The sequence below is a fragment of the Patella vulgata genome, chromosome 4, assembly GCF_932274485.2.
Source record: "Patella vulgata chromosome 4, xgPatVulg1.2, whole genome shotgun sequence".
In the NCBI taxonomy this organism is placed as follows: domain Eukaryota; kingdom Metazoa; phylum Mollusca; class Gastropoda; family Patellidae; genus Patella; species Patella vulgata.
This window is the reverse complement of record NC_065882.2, coordinates 3,190,753-3,215,281: the sequence shown is the minus strand read 5'-3', so window position 1 is coordinate 3,215,281 and position 24,529 is coordinate 3,190,753. Positions and strand designations below refer to the sequence as shown.

At 36.8% G+C, this 24,529-nt stretch overlaps 1 protein-coding gene across 2 annotated transcripts in view; it reads left to right on the top strand.

The window, feature by feature from the left end:
• The first annotated feature begins 10,832 nt into the window (after positions 1–10,832).
• Positions 10,833–24,529, top strand: part of LOC126819730 (sorting nexin-2) — a 28,418-nt gene continuing 14,721 nt past the window's right edge. For both annotated transcript variants that reach the window (XR_008787844.1, XM_056100367.1), the window contains exons 1-7: positions 10,833–10,923; positions 11,533–11,632; positions 12,819–13,039; positions 16,331–16,441; positions 17,953–18,094; positions 18,832–18,910; positions 19,745–19,934. Coding sequence is in view for 1 of the 2 variants with exons in the window: in XM_056100367.1 (XP_055956342.1) it covers positions 10,840–10,923; positions 11,533–11,632; positions 12,819–13,039; positions 16,331–16,441; positions 17,953–18,094; positions 18,832–18,910; positions 19,745–19,934 (927 nt within the window). In the remaining variant the exon portion in view is untranslated. The remainder of the gene's footprint in view (positions 10,924–11,532; positions 11,633–12,818; positions 13,040–16,330; positions 16,442–17,952; positions 18,095–18,831; positions 18,911–19,744; positions 19,935–24,529) is intronic.

The window sequence follows — 24,529 nt, the reverse complement described above, 5'->3', positions numbered from 1 at the left end:
TGTATCTCAAAATTTTGGTGGTCAACCTCCTACAAATTTTAGTGCAAAGACATGACCATTTGTTCCTCTGTCTGTAGTGAAAAGCATTCAGCCCAACGAAAATTTGGGGAGAAGTTGGAGCCTGGCAAATAGGCCAGAATTAACATTGAAGGCAATGGGGAATAAATGGTGCTCTGCCTACAAATAGTGGCGTGCAGAGGGGGAGGGGGGCAGGGGCACAGGGAATGAAGACCTAGGTATCCATTCCAAGAGTGAAAAAAATAAAGTGTTTGTTTTAAATTTTAAAATATCGCTGTTAACTTTGTTGTACATGCTGCCCTAATTTGAATAAAAAGTTTATGTCATAATACTTTGAATAAATAAAATGAAGTTTAACGTCCGACTGGGCTAATGAAGACAGCCATACGCCATATAGTGTGCTAAGAGGGTAATTTTGGCCGGACAGCGGCGGACGGTCTACTCTTATATGTAATTCCATCTACTAAGGGATCTTTTACGTGCACGCCAATGTGTACATGGGACGACTAGACAGCCGTCCTTGCCAGGCCCACCGCCCTGCACTGACTAGAGGAAATCACGCCGGAATATCCCGTTGAACTTTCTCGGCCAACAACAGGAGCGAACTCGCGACCTCTAGCGTCTTACTCACTTAGCCATCGCGGCTCCCTAATTTGAAAAAAAAGTTTATTGCATAAGATTTTGAATATTTGAGGGGGGGGGGGTGTGGATGGCCGAATGACGGTCTGTCATTGAGTCAACTGGCGGGGTTTCGATTCCCCGGTTGTACGTGACAAGGAGTAGGGTCGCCTGTCCAACCTCGTGGGTTTTCTCCGGGTCCTCCGTTTTCCTCCCACTGCTAAAGACCCCTACGTGCAAGCAAATTATTGAAATGAAATTGAACCCTGTGTTAGTCCCGAAATGACCTAGTTTGTGTCGAGTGGACGTTAAACCCCATTTCTCTCTCTCTCTTTTGAATATTTAAATATATCTTCCTCTCTAACATTATCTTCTGAGTACAAGGCCTGAGTCTTAGGGGCAGACATTCCGCACACAGAGATCCAACTACTCCATACTTCAAGAATAGATCTCTGCACTGAATGCCTCCATATTTAAAAATTATTATACTGTTTTGTAATGCAGCCATCTCCGGTTCTCTTCTGTTATACACAAAAAGACTAATTAAACATTTTCAATTTTATTAAATGGAAGCATAATATATACTTGTCAAAATTCTTGAAACAAAATTCTTGAAGTATGCTTAGTGTTTTCAATAAAAATCGTCGATTTAGGACTTAAAATGTCGGTCAACTAGCTTAGTATCTGTTCTCAAGCGGAGCTAACTGTAGACAGACAGCCTAAGTTTAGTATGGGGGGCAGTACAATCAATTAACCTACAGTGTATACACGTCACTGTCCGAAAGAAATGAATTGGTGAGTTCACTTGAAGTAACACCGATTTACCGAATTCGCCTTATGGATGGAATTTTGTATTTTAATTTACAGTGTTAGAACCGAATGTGTTTTTTTTTTAAAAAATTATTTTTGCAATATAATTGGCGCCCTAAACAGTCCCATTAAATTCACCCAGCCACTTCAGTATTAGTTTTGCGAAATGACACATACAAGTTACAACAAAAAAGAAAAATGACAATATCAATACGAACACCATTTATCTGTTACGTCCATCTGATATTAATACTACTTCATTTAATACCAAGATTAATTTATCCGAATATTTCAATTTAAAACGATGACTTCTACAGACATCCGACCGACCAAAGTTTTTCTAGCAAGTTCTGTTTGCTATTCACTGACCAGCAGATATTTCATAATGTATTTGGAAATTGGAAGAACGCCATGAAATTAATTACTTTACTAGCTTTCTGGGTATTTGTCTGGATTACTATTTATTATAGATCTCGTCACGTTTCAACTTAGACAAGTGAACTTCGATAAACTAAATACGTCCACCTCTAAAATTACAAACCTATGTCAATAAGACAATTATTGTAATGTAACGGTGGCCATTTTCTATTTCTTGCAGTAATTACACTCCTACGTCATCTAGATATTGACACTTATAGCAATTTTTTAAAATTGGTCCCCGTATAATGACGTCATTCAAATGGGAGACGCATTATCACAGTTAGAAAATTTGTGGAAATTGATACTTAATAAAGTCCCATTATGACGTCACTCAAATTAAAGAGACAATGGCACTCTTACCATGAAAATTAATGTAAACTAATTTCCATTAGTATCATATATTAGAGATAGTCCTTTGACTCGACACATTTAAAGAAATGCCAAATACCGAATATTCAGAGCAAAGGCATTTTAAAATATTTGTAACATTGGCAAATTGAAATGTCCTTCGTGTACATTTCTCAGCAATGGCTGAAGAGATTTGTATCAAATTTGGCCACCCTTATGTAACTAATTAAAAACAGTGGTAATAGTCGACGCTCAAGCTACGGGAATGTTCATTGGTCGAATGGTCTAACACTTTAGATCACAAGGTCTGTCATGGAGTCAAGTTGCGTGGTTTCGATGCTAAGCTTGTACGTGACAATGAGTGGGGTAGCCTGTCCAGCCTCGTGGTTTTTATCCCTGGTCCTCCGTCCGCTTTCCTTCCACAGGTAAAGACCCCTATGCGCAAGTAACGTATTGAAAAATAAATGTACCATATGACCTTTAATAATTGTGGAGTGAGCGTTGATATCTCTCAAATATAAACCAACTGTTTATTTCTATAAAACCGATTTTTTGGTGAAGGTCTCGTTGTATAGTTGTGCCAGAAATGAAATGACATGGTGTTTTACGTCCTACAGTTCTACTCAGACTGGGATAATGAAGACGGGCATACGCCATACAGTAGGCTATGAGGGAAATTTTGACCGGACATCGGTACGCCCTATATAGAACTCCAACTTTCAAAGGATCTTTTACGTGCACATCAATGTGTACACGGAACCTCGGTTTTTCGTCCCATCCGAACGACTAGACAGCTGTCCTATTCAGGAAACCACGCCAGAAAATGCAAAAGAACTTTCTAGGTCAATGCAGAGATCGAACACGCGACCTCCAAGGCTAGCGAGCCAGCGTCTTACTCACTTAGCCACCGTGGCCCCCATTGCACTACCGGAATTGACATTGACATAAGAGAGGTTAACAACCAGAGAGAGAATTTAGTTTGGGGTGTTGATTTAAAAACATTTATCAGAAACCTTGTAATGAGTTCACTGCCCTTGGCTCTGGTGGGATATTATGCACATACAATGTAACCAGCGCCATGTTTTAACTGATGTAATCATGGTCCATCAAGTACAGCTTAGATAGAGAAAACAGATTTAAACGACAGTCTGTAGTACATAAACTAAATGAAGTACATCATCTAATTCCATTTAGAAAAAACTTCCATGACAGAATCATACGCCCTCTGTGACACAACCATAACATTTCACACGCAGTATTTACAGTTTTAAAAGTTATTAAGAAAAAAAAACGATTCTTTATCGTGCATTCTGCTCTCTGATAAGTTAGTAATGGTATCTATTTAACAGAACCCAAATAGAAGTGGGTTTTTTTTTTGCGAAGTTTAGTGAATAAATGTTCGGATTTGAGAAAGACGTTAAAAATTTTAAAAAAAGACAGAGAGAAATGGGGTTTAACGTCCACTCGACACAAACTAGGCCATTTCGAGACTAACATAAATATGGTTTAATTTTATTTCAATAATTTGCTTGCGCGTAGGGGTCTTTATCGGTGGGAGGAAACCCACGAGGATGGACAGGCAACCCTACTTCTTGTCACGTACAACCGGGGAATCGAAACCACGCCAGTGTTAAAATAACAACACGAAGAACAGGTAACCATGTGACCAATTGGGATCATGTTCGATGTCTCCGCAATTTTAGGAAACTTACACTCCGACATTTCGATGTTCAATAGATTTTGAGGTATTTCCAGATCTCTAAATATTTTTCCCTTACATGATTTGGAGAATTGAATCTTAGAAATCGATTCATACCGCTCGTAAATCCTTATACGTTATATCTGGACAATTGTTCATTGGTACTCGAGTTTAAAGATACATTCCCGCGTACAAACTGCGTGATTTGATGATATATTTGGACTAAAGACATATTCAAACTAATTCATTTATCGTAATTTTGCTTTAAATCCTTCTCAAAACATTTTATTTGTCAGGGAATACCCCTGCTATACAAAATCGATCGATCAAAATGTTTGTGTCACGTGACTAAAATGGCTGTCTCGTTACCTAGCAACGGGTGCGAAGCCGGAGGAAAATTCATTTCATATACAAGACGATGTTGTCTTTAATCGCTGACTATTTATTACAAATATCGAAGCCCAATAAATTCTCAGATTATCCACTGCCCAAGTCTTTTTCCGTGGTTTTTATCTCAGAAACTGTTGTGCCAAGTTTATCAACATATACATCAAGCGTTCTCTAACGCTGGGAGGCCAGACATTCTTCGCGTGCTACCTTTGACGTTACTCGAGCAGACATCCCTAATCGTCAGGTTGCCAGTTAGGGAAACCCTTACATTTTTTTACATCTTTGTCCTGTGTGCGATGTTTTTCGGGGATTCTAGTATTTTTCTAGTAAGATTCGGATACTTTTATTGGAAATAACCACCCGAAAAATACTTTTGTGGGAAAGTATCTTTAAGCGATTACACATACACTGTGAGCTGCGACAGAAGACCCGGACACAAGCGACTTGAATCACCCCGCTGTAATTGCGCGATAACTTATGCACCTTTTCACAAAACAATGACATTCATTCGTTCTTTATCTATATTATCAAATGCCAGGAACCAATTTCTAGAGAAACCTGATTCGAATCTAATGTAAATGGAAACAAATACTTTGATAAGCGCCATAAAATGTCAAGCTTGTTCTTGATCCGGAAGTCGCTATTTCACTTCGTTAATAGGTATTATTTGGAGAGAAAGAGAAAATGGGGTTTAACGTCCACTCGACACAAACTAGGTCATCTCGGGACTAAACATATGGTTCAATTTTATTTCAATAATTTGCCAGACATTGATTAATCAATCAGCGTTGATGTTTCTAGTGGTTTACCCAAAACACCTCACGCATCCTACTGGGCTAATAAAGACTGTGCTGCTCCGACTGGGCTAATTGAAGACGGAGAGAGTGAGAGAGATGGGGTTTAACATCCACTCGACACAAACTAGGTCATCTCGGGACTAAACATATGGTTTAATTTTATTTCAATAATTTGTTTGCGAGTCGCGTAGGGGTCTTCTATCAATCTGATTAAAACAAAGACCTATATGTCGTTTCTTTTTTATATACTTTCAACGAGCGGCTTTTGACCTTATGACGCCAGACATTGATTAATCAATCAGCGTTGATGTTCTAGTGGTTTACCCAAAATTCCGTGCACCTCACGCCAAAAACTCGCCGTTTTATTGGCTCATTCCTCACATCATTCAGAATACGGGTTATATAACAACTCTTCCAGAACTTAGTGTAGTAAAGACAAGTAAAACGAAATTTTGAACTATATAAAAAATGAAACGAAATAGGATCTGTGTTTAAATCAGATTGATTCTTACATATGACCGGATAAAATGTATTTCAAACGATGAAATTGTATTCAATTGTTGTTTTTTTATAATCTTTGAATGGTATTTAGCGATTGAACATAATATAACACAATACAGTTCTATGGATAACAATAACTATATTATATACACACGACGTTTCCATCAAGATTTCACTGGTCGTTATCAAGTATACAAATTGTGAATTCTTGATAACGACCAGTGAAATCTTTTTGAAACGTCGTGTGTATATAATATAGTGATTGATATCCATAGAACTGTGTTGTGTTATTTTGTTTTTTTACAGATTTAGTTGTGACTTGTAAACTGAGTCTAACCCTAACCATGGTGGCATGATCAAATTTAAGAGCCACATCCGTGTTTCAAGGAGTTTGACAGGATGTTATCATCAGGCAAAAAGACACAAAGGAAGAACTTATCAGACCATGTAAATATTAATGGTCAATAATTTGACCATACTAAACTTACACTATCTACAGATAGCTCCGCTTGAGAACAGACAGTAAGCTAGTTGACCGAAATTTAAGTCCTAAATCGACGATTTTAGCCAAAATCACTTCTTAATATATTCCGAGAATTCTAAGAAGTGTATATTCTGCTTGCATTTAATAAAATTGAAAAAGTTTAATTAGTTTTTTTGTGTATAATAGATTTGAACCGTGGTAGGACCGCTTTACAAAACAGTATACCAATTGTTAGATATGGCGGTCCACACTGATCAGCGGTGAATATTCGCTAGACCGCTACAATCACTGATAAGGATGACATCAATGCTACTTAATGAGTCTCAAATATTAACTTTTTTCCACCGACAAATTAAATTCTAAAACATTTTTTTGATGTATTAGAAAAATAAATAAAGACGTTTGACGTATTTGTAGGTCAAAATGATTTCCTATTTAGTGTAAATGGGTATTAAAATGACTAAAAGGCAGCATTCTGCCCGAATCAGTAACGTCTTATGTAGACAATGCACGCGCCATTCAGCCAATGATTGACGCCACGTGCTGTGACGGCACGTGTTAAACTCAGTCATCTTTTACAGAGATATTAGAAGACTCGTAATTCTCTGTGAAACAGATTGATGGCGGCCATTTAGGACAGAGATCTATTCTAGAAGTACAGTAGATAGTTCTCTGTGTGCAGTATGTAATTTGACAATGGTCAATATAGATATCAATTACAGATAATCGTTAAATTCCGTTGAGTAAAACCCTTCAGATTGGTCATTAACAGCGGAAGATCATCAGTTATAATTGTGACATGTGTGTTTGAAGAACCCTCAGAGACAGGATGTCGATCGTGACTGCGGGATGAAGACCGAGGTGAATATCAATGGAGGAAGAGATTAGTCTATTTATAAATGTATAAAAGATCAAATGGAATTTAACACTTCTATTATATTAAGGACTAACTTATTTTGTATTGGATATAATTACGCATGTGGGACGCTGGAGGAAACGGTAGGGGGGGGGCTGACAAAAGTCCTTCCGTCTTCTCTTTTTTGCTAAGTTCGACCTATATCTGCCCTAGGATGTTAATAAATATATGCCAGTGATCATGTTTTATGCGCCAACACGCAGTTAATCACCGCCCCTGTCCGCCCATTTGTCCGCCCGTCCGTCCGTTCATCTGTCAACGTTTTCTCATTAACGCAAACATTTTGTTCCAGAGTTATCCCCCTGTCATTCTGACAGGAACATTGCTTGTGTACGCGATAGTTTAAAAACTACTCTTAGTCAATATCCAATGTCATGATGACGTAAAGCCTACATGTGTGGACCACCGTATTTGTCGTGCCGCCCCGACCGTCAGGCACATTGTTCTTGTCAGAATATCAGCCCCCCCCTCTCCGACAAGTGATTGCTATAGACCTTTAAAGTAGCTAAGTCTCTAACTCAATATCATCCAAAATCTTCGACATTGAAAACACGAATTATCTGTCAATTTAAATCAACATTGATGTTGTGATCTTACCGGAAAAAGATGGGCTTCTGATATCCAATATTTAAGACAAAATAAACAATTTACCATTGGTACACGAATCGTGTACTGTACTGGGCTTCAGCGCCATTTGTAACAAAGGACTCGAAGAACGAGGCTAGACATATTCCACAAGTCATATACTATCGATGTAGACTGGATAACCAGACGCTAGAGATTGCCATTCGATTGAGATTTCTGGCGTATTTCGCCGAACATAACTTGAAATTAGAGTAAAAACGGAAACGATTGAATGTAAATAAGTTAATATACTTTCATATTACATTATTATATGAGTTGCGACCCATTTGTGTCAATTTCAAGGTCCCAAATATTAGCGATTTAGCGCCTTTAACTTTGTTCTTTTACATTGGGAAGGTATACGCCACACGTAGGAGATGTCATAGTATAATAAGAGAATAATTTGGGTTATGAGCCCATAGCTAGAAAAATGTTTACAGAGAAGAGATTAATAAGTTATATGGGTAGATCTGACCTGAAAATTGTTATTTTTCTAACCTTCTGATTGATCATATAACCTTGATGTATCAATGAAATAAAAATATATTATGATTCGGTGGGGATTTATTATTTTAGCATTATCATCTCTACCACCATCAAAGATTAGAGGAAATATACTACACCGATTCTTAATAAAAGACGAATGGTCAAAGAATAAAATTTGCCTGTAACGCGGAAACTACCTTCCACTCGAGATTGTTTTATGTGGCCGAGTTCCAAGATTAGAGAAATATTTAGAATAGAGGCTGATTTGTTTGGAATTTTTCTCGATCCAAAAAAAGAGGATGATTGATAACTCTTACATAAAAAATGTATACAATCAACCAACAAGTTTCTGTGGTGCTGGAATTATATTTCGGTGGGTTTTGTTTACATAGTAACCCATGACTGATGTTAGTATCGTTACCAGAAATAACTATATTCTATCTACTTTACTTGTTTGTCTATGTGCACGTAAAAGATCCCTTGGCAGTTGTAATTCAATATATATGAGTGGTCCTTAGCGTCGCTGCCCGGACAAAATTTCCCTCATAGCACACTGTATGGGGTATGCCCGTAGTCCAGTCGGAACAGAACAGTAGGACGTTAAATCCCATTTCATTTAATTTCATTTTTCATTTTGTTTGTCTATCATATAGCCGTTAGAATGGGACGAAAATTCGAGGTCCCGTGCACACATTGGCGTGAAAGTAAACGATCCCTTGGCAGTTGTAATTCGATATAAGAGTAGGCCTTAGCGTCGCTGTCCGGGCATGACTTCCCTCGTGTAGCACATTGTATGGCGTATGCTCGTCTTCATTAGCCCAGTCAGAACAGAACAGTAGAACGTTAAACCCCTTTTCCTTTCATTTTACTTCTCTATAATATCTCCGCAGGTGGAAGGGGACTTAAAACCCTAGTAGCCTTCTAATAATAAAAAGTGGATATTGTGAAAAAGCTTTGACTCCCTTAATCCTAACTTCCATCGTGAAAGTCAATATCTCTTCCAATCATAGTTTTTACAACCATTGTTTTTTTTTTATGTTATTAATTGTACATCATTGTGTCATGTAGCCACATATAAATAAACCGAACACTGTTCTAACATATCTTGTTTCTTTCTTGGATATTGTTAGAGAAAACAAACTTCTGGTGTTCGAATTGTAAAGCTAAGTGAGTAAGACACTGGCTCGCTAGCCTGGAGATCGCTGGTTCGCACTCAGTCTTGACTTGGCCGAGAAAGTTCAGCGGGATTTTCCTGCGTGGTTTTCCCTTGTCAGTCGTCTAGTCGTTCGGATGGTACGAAAAAAACGAGGTCCTGTGTAGGCCTACACATTCGATGTGAGAGAAGGTCCTAGTGCCGCTGTCCGGGCAAAATTTCCCTCGTAGTATACTGTATGGCGTATGCCCGTCTTCATTAGCCCAGTTAGAACAGAACAGTAGGACTTTAAACCCCATTTCATTTATATCCGAACACGTGCCATGATGACGATGGAAGAAAGGGAGATAACTGGGGTTTAACGTCCAATTAGCGAATGACTGAATGGACGAAATGGAATTTAAGGTTTTACTGTTCTGTTCCAGGTCTATTGAAGGCGGGCAGTGTTCAGTGAGGGAAATTCGCCCGGACAAAAATTGCAATCCAAATGTCAGGGGCTCTTTTACGTATACGCCAGAGTGTATTACACAGGGCCTCGATTTTTCGTTCCATCCGAAAGACTAACGCACTTCCTTGCCAGTGCTACGTACGGGACGAGAAACCACACTGGAAAATCTCCGAGAAATTTCTCGGACCTCCTGATTAGCGAGCGAGTGTCTTACTGACTGGGCCAACGTGACTCGCGGCGAATTACCATGTATATTTTTATTTTAATAAAGTGTTTGTGAGCAGAGGTCCGGTGAACAGCGGTGGAAAATCATAAGTTGTTCCTTTTGTTTTTCATTGGTATACTTTTTTTTCCTTTGGTTTTAGGGCCTGACAAGGACAGCTGTCTAGTCGTTCGGATGGGACGAAAAACCGAGGTCCCGTGTACACTTTGGCGTGCACGTAAGAGATCCCTTGACAGTTGAAATTCGATATAAAAGTAGGCCGTAGTGCCGCTGTCCGGGTAAAATTTTCCTCATAGTACGCACTATATATGGCGTATGCCCGTCTTGATTAGTTCAGTAGGAGCAGAACAGTAGGACGTTAAACCCCATTTCATTTCACCTTTGGTTTTATATTCCGGATATTTTTAACCTGACCCAATCTGGAAATAGTATTATTGTGTTGTATAAACACACCATCCCACGCCCAATATAACTCTCAAATGTATTTTGCTGTTTTGCGGGTATTTAATATTTACGCCTGTCATATCAGCGAGGGGGCTGTTCACATTAACAGTCAGCCTATCACATGCATATCAATGTAAATAATTTTATGTTTGTCTGTTTTTAAAACAATTTTATAATTTTTACTGTGAGTGTGAACTCTACATCGCGTTTCGATCCACTTTACCAACATTAGAAGAATTAGAAACACAATATGTCAGCTGATTAAAAAATACTTGTAGATGTCGTTTTTCAATTTTTATTTTATCTTTTATTTTTTTTTTTTTTTTTTATACACTTCAACTTTACATTAACTGAAATTTGTTGGGTGTCATAAACATCGATACTCGATCATTGAATTCATAATGAGGTGTAGGGGAAATAACTCAGCTCAAAGCCGGCAATTGGTCACGTGATATACAACATGGCGGACGGAACAGTTCCACCCCCATTTGAGGAGGAGGATCAACAAAAAGACGATGACGATTTATTCGCAGATTCTAAAGAGGTAAAAAAATATTACATAGCAAGATCTATTTACCGTGCGTCTGTACAATTCATTAAAACTGCCTCTGCACGCCATGAACGTCGGATTTCAATCATTTTTTATGAGGCGTTTTCACGTATGCTTATAATACGAGACTCTGAGATCGAGATCTTGCTATTTATGACTGACTATAAAGCATTCGCCAGTGAGTCATATACTATTTTTTTGTAATGGATTTTTTTTTATTATTGATTCTTGCTAACAAATTATCGATATTGGAATTAAGGTTATACTCTAATGTCCAGCCCCCTCTCAATAAATACAAAAATATCAAAATAAAATGACAAGAATTGTTACTAATAAATACTAAATATATTTTACTTTTCTGGTACATGTATATTCTCCTCAAAGAAAGCTTTTCTTGATTTGCAATATTTAGGTTGTTGAATAGAAAAAAAATAAAAATATATGTTTTAATAAATACAGATACCAGTAGTCGAGTTTTTACTTTTGTTTTTTGTCTGGTAATACAATTGTTTTAGTACTAGTAGTCTAATTTTTTATTTTTTGGCGGTAATACAATTGTTTTCTAATGAGTAAATGACCATGTATATTCTTTTTAATTGCAAGGTGCCGGATCAATCAAACGGTCAAAGCAATGCTGAACCATCTACCAATGTAGATCTGAATGCAGAAAGTGAACTTGAAAAGGATGATGATATATTTGGAGGTATGTCTGAGACAGTATTGTAGTTTATGTGTGTAGGCTACATGTAGTTCTATAGGCCTATACCAGTACATGATCTGTACAGGCCCATGATCCGCCCACCCATGAGGCAAAAAGTTAATCTCATAAATAAAATGATTTGTTTTTCCCTTTCTGGCTCAAAAAGCAACATACAATTATAAATTGGTTCTAATATTTACATTATCCATGAAACTAAAGTAAAAGATGCCGAATTTAAATGATTTGAAAAGGTCAAAATGTTATAGCCATCCTTGGTTGTACATGACAAGTAGAAGGGTCACCTGTTCGACCTCGTGGGTTTTCTCCAGGTCCTCGGGTTCTCTCTCATTGCCAAAGGTCCCTACGCGCAAGTGAACTAATGAAATAAAATTCAACCATATGTTAGTCCCGAAATGACCTAGTTTGTGTTGAATGGACGTTAAACTCTCTCTCTCTCTCTCTCTCTTAATAGTACCAATTAAACATACATTATGTAACAGCTAAATCTGCCTATTGCAGGTCTTTCTTTAGGCCTGATATGCTATCTAAATTAGGGGGGTTGGATGGCTGAATGGTTAGCGTGCGCGCGCGGTATCATAAGTCTGTCATTGAGTCGACTGGCGTGGTTTTGCATCCCCGGTTGTACGTGGCAAGGAGTAGGGTCGCCTGTCCAACCTCGTGGGTTTTCTCCGGGTCCTCCGGTTTCCTCCCACTGCTAAAGACCCCTACGTGCAAGCGAATTATGTAAATAAAATTAAACCATATGTTAGTCCCGAAATGACCTAGTTTGTGTCGAGTGGACGTTAAACCCCATTTCTCTCTCTCTCTCTCTATCTAAATTATTAATTAGACATTAATTAACTTATCCAGACCATAATTAACTCTCAATGCCATCGGATGCCTGCGATATTTAGTAGATTCAAATATGTTTTGAACAGTAGAAATGACAATCGAAGCTAGTCTAAAATTTTATCGTTGTTATCTAGGCTCAGAGTGAGGTAATTTGACTGAAATTTTTAGCATATTCTCTTTTTATTATCTATCTTTTAAGTATTAAAGCGAGAACTGTCAGTTCTTTATCTAATCCTATCCTAATGCTCCTTTAAACTTGTATTACCGGACTTTAAAAGATTTCATCATGGTAAATTGCAAACGTTTCATGAACAAAACAACCTGTATTGTATTTTAGGACAAGGGTCAGAGGTGGCCCTTGATTCTGAAGAAGAAGTGGAAGAGAAGAAAACAGTGCCATCTGCTCCAGTTGCCGCTGCTGTTGCCACAGCTCCTCCAGCTCAACCAATCATAGAAGCCCCGAACTTATTACAAGCAGAAAAACCTTTAATTAACGTTTCTCAATCCTCCACATCATCATCTAAAGGTTCCTCAGCTGCCAAAAACTCACATGATGAGGTATGTTCATTCATTTCTTGAGTTTTACGTCAACTTTCCACCAAGGGTGATATCATATCTTTGTCTTTCTGTTTTAGAGTTATCTATGCCGTTTAAAAAAAATAATTATGTACTACTTTATTTAAAGCTAGGTTCCCAGAAAAGTATTTATCGGGTGGTTATTTCCAATAAAAGTATGTCAATTTTGGTATATATGGAAAGTAGAAATATCCAATCTTACTAGAAAAATTCACTGAAAAACACTTATGGAGCGCATACATGACAAAAATGTACTGATTTCCCTAATCAACAGCCCGGTGATTATGAGTGTCTGCACGCGTGACTTTGAAGGTTGCACGTGGAGATTGAGCTCTTGATGTACATATTGATAAACTTTATGAAGAGTTAGACGTACAACACTTTCTGAGATAAAAATCACGGAAAAAGACATGGGCAGTGAATAATCTGAGAATTTGATTAGGCTTCGATATTTGTGATAAATAGTCAGTGATAAAGGCATCATCGTCATTTTGTGTGCAATAAATTCTCCCCCGACTTAGCACCCGTTGTGTCACGTGACACAAACATGACCTCTTTTGATCGATTTTTTATAGCCGGGTATTCCCTGACAATTGCAATGTTTTGAGAAGGATTTGAAGCCAAATTATGATAGATTAATTAGTTTGAATATGTTTTGGGGTGTTCCCACTTACCCGGCAGGCTTTGATGTCAAATTTTGCCACTAATCCAAAGTTAATCCTAGAACAATGGTGTTATAAACTATAGTCCATATCTTTTTTAAGACTAAAACTGTATTGATTTTAACAAATTTAACTTTTATTAAATAACATTAAATAGCTTACACATATAAAAATATATTGATTTTAACAAATTTAATATTTATTAAATAACATTAAATGATTTACACATATAAAAATGCATTACAATTTACACATTTAACTTTTATTAAATAGCATTATATAATTTATAAATAAATGCCTTACAACATAACAATCATTTTACAGCCCCACTAAATAGGAAATATTTGTTCCATACCGATTTACACTTAAAGAGCCATTTAATAACTGTGTTTTCAAATGTTCAATTCTTGTATCAAGTTGTCGATATTTCTTAACGCGAGGCCTATTTATATTAATATAGTGAATTGAATTCATGTTTGAAATCATAACGCGGGCATGAACTGTGTTCAAAATGTCATTAATTAGTTGGTTAATAAATTATATTAAGAGGGATTAAGAGCTCATTAACGCTGAACACTAGTGAACAGTTCTTGAGTGACTACCTTTAAACAGACTATAGTTTTAAGATCAATCAAAGGATTAACAGTCTGCCGGCTAAGTGGGAACACACCTATGTTTTTAGTCCAAATATATCATCAAATCATCTTTAAGATCTCATTAAGAGAATGCAAGCTAAAATAAACCTGTATAAAGAATGGATTTGTAAAAGATTTCACAGTTATGCTGCCTTCAAATGGCTTGCATATACACTAGGGACCGGGTATCATTCAGATTTGACGAAAAAAGGAAAGAAACTGAGCTTACCATCTAGAATCTAATAGTCGTATCCAGTTAATAGATTGACATCCAGAAAGTGTTAAATGCCGTTGTCAAGATTCATCAAAAAAATGTCCAGTTTGTGCTACGTGTAGTTTAAGAAACACTGTTTAGTTTTGACATCGGTCATCAAAACTAAACAGTGTTTCTCAAACTACATGGTAGCAGAAACTAGGCGTTTTTTTGATGAATCTTGATGGCATATGATATAATACTTTCTGGATGGCAATCTATCGGATACGTGTATTAGATTCTAGATGGTAAGCTCAGTTTCTTTCCTTTTTTCATCAAATCTGAATGATACCCGGTCCCTAGTGATAGCGGATGGCAAATAGAAATGCAATTTCTAAAAATAGAAATAACTGTTAAAAAAAGTCAGTCTTTACAAACTCTTAACTCTCAGTGCATATTAAAATTTTAATAAACACAGTAAATCTATAAATCTTTGGGGGAACCACGGTGGCTAAGTGGGTAAGACGCTAGTTAGTTAGTCTGGAGGTCGCGTGATCAATCCCTTCATAGGCTAAGAAAGTTCATTATGATTTTCCGACGTGTCTTCCTCTTGACAGTGGTGCAGTACGGTAGCCTGACAATGTATACATTGGCGTGCATATAAAAGATCCCTGGCAGTTGGGATTTGATATAAGAGTAGGCCATAGTGCCGCTGCTGAGGCAAAATTTTCCTCATAGCACACTGTATGGCGTATGCCCGTCTTCATTAGCCCAGTCAGAACAGAACAGTAGGACGTTAAACCCCATTTCATTTCATTTCATATAAATCCTTAGAATTGAGATAACAGGTACAATCGTGCTATGGACCAGGAACTGATCATGTTGTTAGATGAAATTCTAAAATATAATTCACCAAATCGATGCAAAATTCTTCAAAGAAGAAGCATGCCAAATTTCATGTTGATCAGACTCGAATTGACGGAGCCTTGGGCTTTTTCGAAGAGCGTCACCCCAAGAACAGGATGAGTAACGGTTAGCGATCAGTTCCTGATCCAAAAATAAGTCATAAGGTGTCTAAATATCAACTCGAGAGGGGTTACACGTAGGTGCAGTCGATTCCCAAATCTTGCTTTTACATTTTTATCACCCACATTGAAATGTGATCGTATATTGCCGTCGTTCCCTGTCATCGATCTGGCGGCCACAATTGTTTAAGGTCATGAGACGCAGAAGCCTATTGATTTTCAACTATTTCTGCTAATTATTGTCAGAGTTACGTCCCTTGATCTCTTTGAAAAATCTTGTAGAAGCTCTAGAGGCTAAAGTTAATATAAATTGATTACGGTCATGAGAGAAACAATCAAAACAAATTCTAATGTTTTCTTATCATTACTTCACGGGTTATTACTCGTAATCAGATTTTCATGTGTTGTAAATGTTCTCATAACTAAATGGCTCGGTTTCGATTCCTCGGTTGTACCTGACAAGGAATAGGATCGCCTGTCCAACCTCATGGGTTTTCTACGGGTCCTCTGGTTTCCTTCCACTGATAAAGACCCCTACGTGCAAGCGAATTGTTGAAATAAAATTGAACCATATGTAAGTCTTGAAATGACCTAGTTTTTGTTGAATGGATGTTAAACCCCATTTCTCACTATGGACAAAAGAAAAAATATGCAACAATCCTTGTTGACTGCCCGGACGGCTTAACTGCTGTGTGCGTATGTTTCGTTGCCTGGCAACCTATGTTTTTAAAGACTACTGTATTATTTAATTATTTCAGATTGAGGTAGAAGAAGAACAAGATGAATATACTATTGATATTCGTGTTACAGATCCTCATAAAGTTGGTGATGGAATGTCAGCTTATATAGCTTATAAAGTTCTTACTAGAGTAAGTTCATCTTTTACAAAGCATAGTCCAAACTTTGACTCTCATATAAATAAACCATTTGGTACTAATTCGTACCGAAATATATTAAACCTCTCGGGCGCCATGTTGAATTACACAGTATTTAAAGTTTTAAAAAACTTACTACTTTATAGAATCAACGAAAAATCTAAACTTGGTCACTCCAACCATTTTTATTTTTGTTTTACAATCATCTTTTACTTAAAGTAACTAAGTCTTACACGTTGAAAATACGAATTATTTGTCAATTCAAATCAACATTGATGTTGTGATCTTAGCAAGAAAAGGCAGGCTTCTGATATCCAATATTTAAGACAAAATAAACATTTTACCATTGGTACACGAATCGTGTACCATAGTGCGTTTTAGCGTCATTTGCAACAAGTGACCAGAAAGAACGAGGCTAGACATATTCAACTGGAGAGCCTGCTTAATAGACTGGAATAACCAGACGTTAGAAATTGCTATAGGGTTGAGACACATGCTGTATTTCGCTGGACATAACTGATTTGAAATTAGAGTCAAAAAGGAAACAATTGAATGTAAATCAGTTTATATACAATCAGATTACATTATTATATGCGTTTCGACCCATTTTGGTCAATTTCTAGGTCCCAAATATTAGCGATTTAGCTCCTTTAAGTAAGCCCTATCATTTTGTGGGGGTTGGATGGCCAGATGGTTAGCATGTGCACGCTGTATCATAAGGTCTGTCATTGAGTCAAGTGGTATGGTTTTGATTCCCTGCTTGCACGTGACAAGAAGTAGGGTCGCCTATCCAAGCTCGTGGGTTTTCTCCGGGTCCTCTGGTTTCCTCCCACTGCTAAAGACCCCCTACGGGCAAGCGTATAATTGAAATGAATTGAACCATATGTTAGTCCCTAAATGACCTAGTTTGTGTCACATACATGTACAACCGGGGTATCTAAACCATGCCAGTTGACTCAATGGCAGATCTTTGATACGATGCGCACATGCTTACCATTCGGCCATTAAATGCCAATTTCATTTGCTTTAAGGCAGCGGTTGTGGCTTAGTGGGTAAAAGTCACCGACTCAGTAACCTGGAGGGTCCAGTTTCTTGTCAGAGAAATAAACCATAATTTATTAACCACATTCGTTATTATTTTAGACAACCATTCTTGTGTTGGCCTGGGGGGTTGGATGGCCGAATGGTTAGCATGTGCGCGCTGTATCATAAAGCCTGTCATTGATTCAACTGGCGTGGTTTCAAATCGACGGTTGTGTGTGACAAGGAGTAGGATCGCCTGTCCAACCTTGTGGGTTTACTCCGGTTTCCTCCCACTGCTAAAGATCCCTACGGGCAAGCAAATTGTTGAAATAAAATTAAACCATATGTTAGTCCCGAAATGACCTAGTTTGTGTTGGGTGGACGTTACATCCCATTTCTCTCTCTCTCTGTCTCTCTTGTGTTGGCCTTCTTGTCAGAGAAATAAACCATAATTTATTAACCATATTCGTTATTATTTTCAGACTACGATTCCTGCATTCCGTAAAGCTGAACTAATGGTTGTTAGAAGATTTAGTGATTTTCTAGGTCTACACGATAGGTTAGCCGAGAAACACGTTCATCTTGGCGTAGTTGTACCAGCAGCACCAGAAAAAAGTGTTTTAGGTCAGATAGTATAACATTTAAAACAGGAAATCTGATGATATTTCTTCCAAAATAAGGAAAAAAAAAAAAAATCACTTTAAAATTCCTGACTTCTGGCACATATTTTTTAAATACTATTTATTTGTAATTAAAAAGAACAAGGTGAAAGGTTTATTCGGCACTACTTTGGAATTTTAACACAAAAGTGGAATTATTTTTTTTGTATTTTGGAAAAACGCTCATTATTTAATGATATAGACAAGGGAAAAAAGAACATTTTGGACTAACATATCAGGGGTGGATTTAGAGCGGGGGGGAACACCCCCTACTGCAAAGATTCCTGGATCCGCCCCTGCATATGTGTAGGGGTCTTTAAAAATAGTGTGGGGAGACGGGCGGGCATGGATGGTCGAAAGGCAATTGGTTAGGTTAGCGCGTGCGGTTTGTATCATAAGGTCTGTCATTGAGTCAACTGGCATGGTTTCGATTCCCCCGTTGTATGTGACAAGGAGTGGGGTCCTTCGCTTTCCTCCAACTTCTAAAGACCACTACGCACAAGCGAATGGTTTCCAATTGTTATCTATATATTGCACCACATTTTTGTTATAAATCATTAATTGCCTGTATGTCTATCATGTTAATAAATTCAGAAGTAGTATATCCATATAAGTGTTTTTAACCTCTCTAAACTATTCATGCACAAAGTATTAATGCACAATTTACCTCTATATATACCTGGATCAATATAATTATTATAGGTATGACCAAGGTAAAAATGTCTAAAGAAGAATCGGGATCAGCAGAATTCATAGAGAAAAGACGGTCAGCTCTTGAAAGGTATAATTTTATAATTGGCTGAGAAAGTTCATCGTGATTTTTCGTCGTGTTGCAGGATGGAGGAACTGGCAAGGGACAACGTATAGTCGTTCGGAAAAACCGAGGTCTCATGTACACATTGGCAGGTGTAATTCGATAATAAGAGCAGGCCGTAGTGCCGCTGTCCGGGCAAAATTTCCATCAGAGCACACTATGGTATATGGCCGTCTTCATTAGCCCAGTCGGAGTAGGACGTTAAACACCATTTCATTCTTTCATAGCACACTGTATGGCGTATGCTCGTCTTCCTTTTAGCGCAGACAGAGCAGAACAGTAGGACTTTAAACCCCTTTTAATTGCCCTCCCTGACAGTTGGAAATTGAAATTGCGACAAGCCATTGTTGCTAACTTTAGGATATATTATGGGAGATTCGATAATGAGTTGGCAATTCTCACTATAATAGTTAAAAACTAGATAATGTAAAGGCAATTTGCGAAAAATTTCATTCAAATTGATCCACTATGAACCGAGAACTAAGCGGTTGAAATTTCCGCCTAGCCTTGATCATCATTACTAAAGTCAGTATGATAAACAGCATAGTCTCGATTATCCATTTAATCGTTAAATCGTGAAGGAAAGTTATGCAGTAACTTGGCTCACATTCCACTAAAGATCCCAGGCTAGCGATGCCATCGAGAGTTATTATGGCCTGGATAAATTAATTAATGTCTAATTAATAATTTAGATAACATTTCAGACCTAAAGAAAGACCTGCAATAGACAGATTTAGCTCTTGCATAATCTATGTTTAAACATAGACCTCATCAAATTCATATCTTAATGTATTTGAACAGATATCTCTGCAGAACAGCTCAACATCCTATTCTGAAAAACGATCAAGATTTCCGTGAATTTTTGGAGAAAGACGAATTGCCAAGGGCAACCAGTACTTCTGCTCTAAGCGGAGCTGGTATGTTACGTCTCTTCCATAAAGTTGGTGATGCTATGGAAAAAATCACATTCAAAATGGACGAATCTGATGAGGTAGGTAGAACTTTGACAATTTTTCTTTTTTTAAAATTTTTTAAGAAAAATATAATTGGTGATTATTTTGGAGAAGATCTTGCATGTACACAAATTGTGAATATTAGATAAATTTTGGATTAAAGTTATATTTTTATTTACTTCTGGTTTTAATATGCTGAAGACTAAATTACTCCTTCATTTTTATGTCTCTTAAATTCGGGTTTACGTCATTTTAATTTGTCAAAGACATCTTTTGATTGGCTTAATGGAAAGTGATGACATCGTTTAACTGTCACTGTAGCCTGGGTATCATTTAATGTTGTGTATCTAGCACTAATTTCTTTCAGTTCCGTTTAATATCAAATCTGTGTTCAAAAATTCATAAAAATCGTTAAAAATCATCTAATTTGTACTGTGTCCAGTTTAAAGTTGACCATTCAATTTTGATCATGAGTGCCCAATTTACAAGCGTCTAATTTCTCGTTCACTTTTAAGAAATATACAACCTAATTGATTATTGATGTATAATGATTAATTTTTGAATTGTAAATTGGACACTCATTATCAAAATTAATTAGTCAGCTTTCAACTGGATACAAGTACAAATTAGTGCTAGATACACAAGATTAAATGATACCCAGGTTACAGTGTGTGCCATAGTGCGAATGTAAATGGCGTTAGAAGAATATTTTAATCATTAGACTTATAAATTTTATAATTCTCCCACAATAAAAATCATTCAATTCCCAGTTTCATAATTCTAATAGATCTGTACAAAGTATATAGGAGAAGGATGTGACACATGCTAACCATTGCAAAAATATGAATCAGTCTTTTGAAACATAATCTTTAAATGGCATTTAGCGATTGGGAAACACATTAACAGAACACAATTTTTATGGGATACAATCACCATGGTTATTCTAAAAACATGACGTTTCAACAAGTATCCTCTTATCATTATCACATTGTAAAATATTGCACCATGTATACATAACATGTTATTGTCTGCGATATCACGTCGGTGGAAGCGGACGTAAAATTAAGCTATTTCACTCACACACACACACACACACACTACATGTAAATGTTATTGTGCTTGATAACGATAAGAGGATACATGTCGAAACGTTGTGCTTTTAGAATAAAACCAGTGATTGTATTCCCATAGAAATTGTGTACTGTTAGTCTTTTGATAATTGAAAGAAATTGAGTTATTTTAAAGAAATATTTATCTTTATTTATGTTATCCATGATTATATAAAAAAAAAAATCTTTTATATATACATGTATTCCTCGTCGAGATCACGCAATGGTTAGTCATTGAGCATATCTTCACTGTCACAGTATTATAACAGGTCTAATGTCTTGACTGCATTAGCCGACTTCGTTTTATCAATAAAGTTAACAGACCACAGTGGCCACCCGTATAACCATTTGCAACAATCTCCTAATCGTGTTACACTTGTGTATGTCGACTGGTTTCAAGTTGTCAAAGATTTCTGATAATTACTGTCAGAGTTATGGCCCTTGATCACATTTGTGGACACTCTAGAGGATTAAAGTTAATATACAATTGACTTTAAATTTATACACAGTGTTTGAGGTCATGAGACAAAGACACCTCTTTATTTTCAAGGATTTCCAATAATTAATGCCAGAGTTATGTCCCTTGATCACTTTGAAAAATCTTGTGGATACTCTAGAGACCAAAGTTATCATCAGATTGATTGTAAATTTATACACAGTGTTTGAGGTCATGAGACAAAGACACCTCTTTATTTTCAAGAATTTCCAATAATTAATGCCAGAGTTATGTCCCTTGATCACTTTGAAAAATCTTGTGGATACTCTAGAGACCAAAATTATCATCAGATTGATTGTAAATTTATACACAGTGTTTGAGGTCATGAGACAAAGACACCTCTTTATTTTCAAGAATTTCCAATAATTAATGCCAGAGTTATGTCCCTTGATCACTTTGAAAAATCTTGTGGATACTCTAGAGACCAAAGTTATCATCAGATTGATTGTAAATTTATATACAGTGTTTACGGTCATGAGACAAAGACACCTCTTTATTTTCAAGGATTTCCAATAATTAATGCCAGAGTTATGTCCCTTGACCACTTTGAAAAATCTTGTGGATGCTCTAGAGACCAAAGTTATCATCAGAAGGATTGTAAATTTATACACAGGGCTTACAGTCATGAGACAAAGACACCGTTATTTTCAAGGATTTCCAATAATTAATGCCAGAGTTATGGCTCTTGATTACTTCGAAAAATCTTGCGGATGTTCTACAGGCCAAAGTGATCATTCGATTGACTTTAGATTGATACACAGAGTTAAAGGTCTTGAGACGAAAAAGTTTATTGATTTTCAATGATTTTTGATAACTTGAACAGCTAAATCCATGATAGTAAAGTTTCGTATACTAAACGTTAGCATGGGCCAAACAAATTCTAATGATTTTCTGATAATTACTTAATAAGTTGTTACTCTTAATCAGATTTTAGTGTATTATAAAAGTTTCATTACCGACAAAATTTAAAAAATGCGACAACTCATGTTGACTGCCCAGACGATTTAGCTGTTGTGAGCATATGTTTCATTGCCTGGCAACCTATCTGACTAGGACTAGTTTAATGTATATGAGCCAATCGGCTAATGCAGTCAAGGTATCAGACAAACAGCATCATAATTTGACTCTGTAAAAATATGATTAATGATGATCCTCTCAATTTCCGAGGGAATAAACTGGAAAAGAGAATGTCGTAATTAATTAATCAGTCGGCTAATGCAGTCAAGGTATCAGACAGAGAGTATAATACTTTGACTTTTTAAAAATATGATTAGTGATGAGGAAAAGAGAATGAGAAAATGTTGTAGTTAATAAAGTTTTAATTTCGTTTTTATTTATTCGATCATTCTGATATCCCTTCATTGTGTCATTCCTCATTTATCATCACTTCATCGGCCATTTTCTGCCCTTCTTGCTGCCAGTGGGTAGGACTATACCTACATACTTATTTCTGTTCAATTGTCCCGCGATCTCCTTCCGAACAGTGGGAAAATCAGATGGAGGTAAATTCTCTTGTTATTTTTTTGAATGTTAAAAAGCCCCAACATGCCAGAATAAAAGTTAATAAAATCAGGGAAAAAATCATTTTAGAAATATTCAGATGTGTCAGTTGTAACTGTCGTTCTTATGCCCAGTCAGTTAAATATTTAATTCTTCGTGATTTGGGGGGTGGATGGCTGAATGGTTAGCATGTGCACGCTGTATCATAAAGCCTGTCATTGAGTCAACTGGCGGGGTTTCGAATCCCCGGTTGTACTTGACAAGGAGTAGGGTCGTCTGTCCAACCTTGTGGGTTTTCTCCGGTCCTCCGGTTTCCTTCCACTGCTAAAGACCCCTACGCGCAAGCAAATTATTGAAATAAAATTAATAAACATTTGTTGGTCCCGAAATGACCTAGTTTGTGTTGAGTGGACGTTAAACCCCATTTCTCTCTCTCTTCGTGATTTGGGAGCCACGGTGGCTCAGTGAGTAGGACGTTGGCTCGCTAGTCTGGAGGTCCCGTGTTCGATCCCAGTGTTGGCTGAGAAAGTACATTGGGAATTTTCCGGCGTGGTTTCCCCTTGTCAGTGGTGCAGGACGGAGGGCCTGACTAGGGACAACGTATAGTCATTCGGTTTAGACGAAAAACCAAGGTCCCATGTACACATTGGTGTGCACATAAAAGACCCCTTGACAGTTGGAATTCGATATAAGAGTAGGCCGGGCAAAATATCCCTCATAGCACACTGTATGGCATATATGCCATCTTCATTAGTCCAGTCGGAACAGAACAGTAGGACGTTAAACCTCATTTCATTTTTTCAGGATTTTCAATAAATAGATAACCATTTGATTTTCGTGAAATTTAAAACTTAATAAATTTGAACTAAAAGCTTTTAAGAAGAGCAACCAGATAATTTTTGTTTTTAATTTTTGCTTGTTTGTTTTTTACGAAATAATAGAAAACAAAATTTGAATAGCCAGATACTTTTTGTTTTTAATTTTTTTTTTTTTTTTTTTTTTGAATAGGTGTTTCCGAAAAACAATAATTCAATTTGACGTACATGTAGCTTAACTATTGTTCTTGCATGTTGTCATTATTCGAATAATCTAAGTCATCATTTCAATTCTATTTCAATTTCCAATTCAAATTGTCAACTTGTTTCATTCTTTTGGATGCATTTACATATCTTGAAATATTGTGAATCTTTGGTTTTGGGCGCCATTTGTAATGAACAAAGAAATACATACCCTACAAGACAATGCGGAAGTAATTAGCAATGGCAAATTCACAAACGACAAAATAATAATTTTAAGAAAATGTGTAGAATGGACTAAGTAGACAAAATGACTTTCGTTCAACTTGGACTGTTCACGCATGTCACAGAACATAATTGTTTAAAAATCAATATTTTAAAAATTGAATATAAATCACATTATAAATTCACATCAAAATTATGTGTGCTTTTAGACTCATTTTCATCTATTTTAAGGTTAAAAATATTAGAGCCATTCGTCCTTAAAATATTGTATAATGGGGGACAAAAAA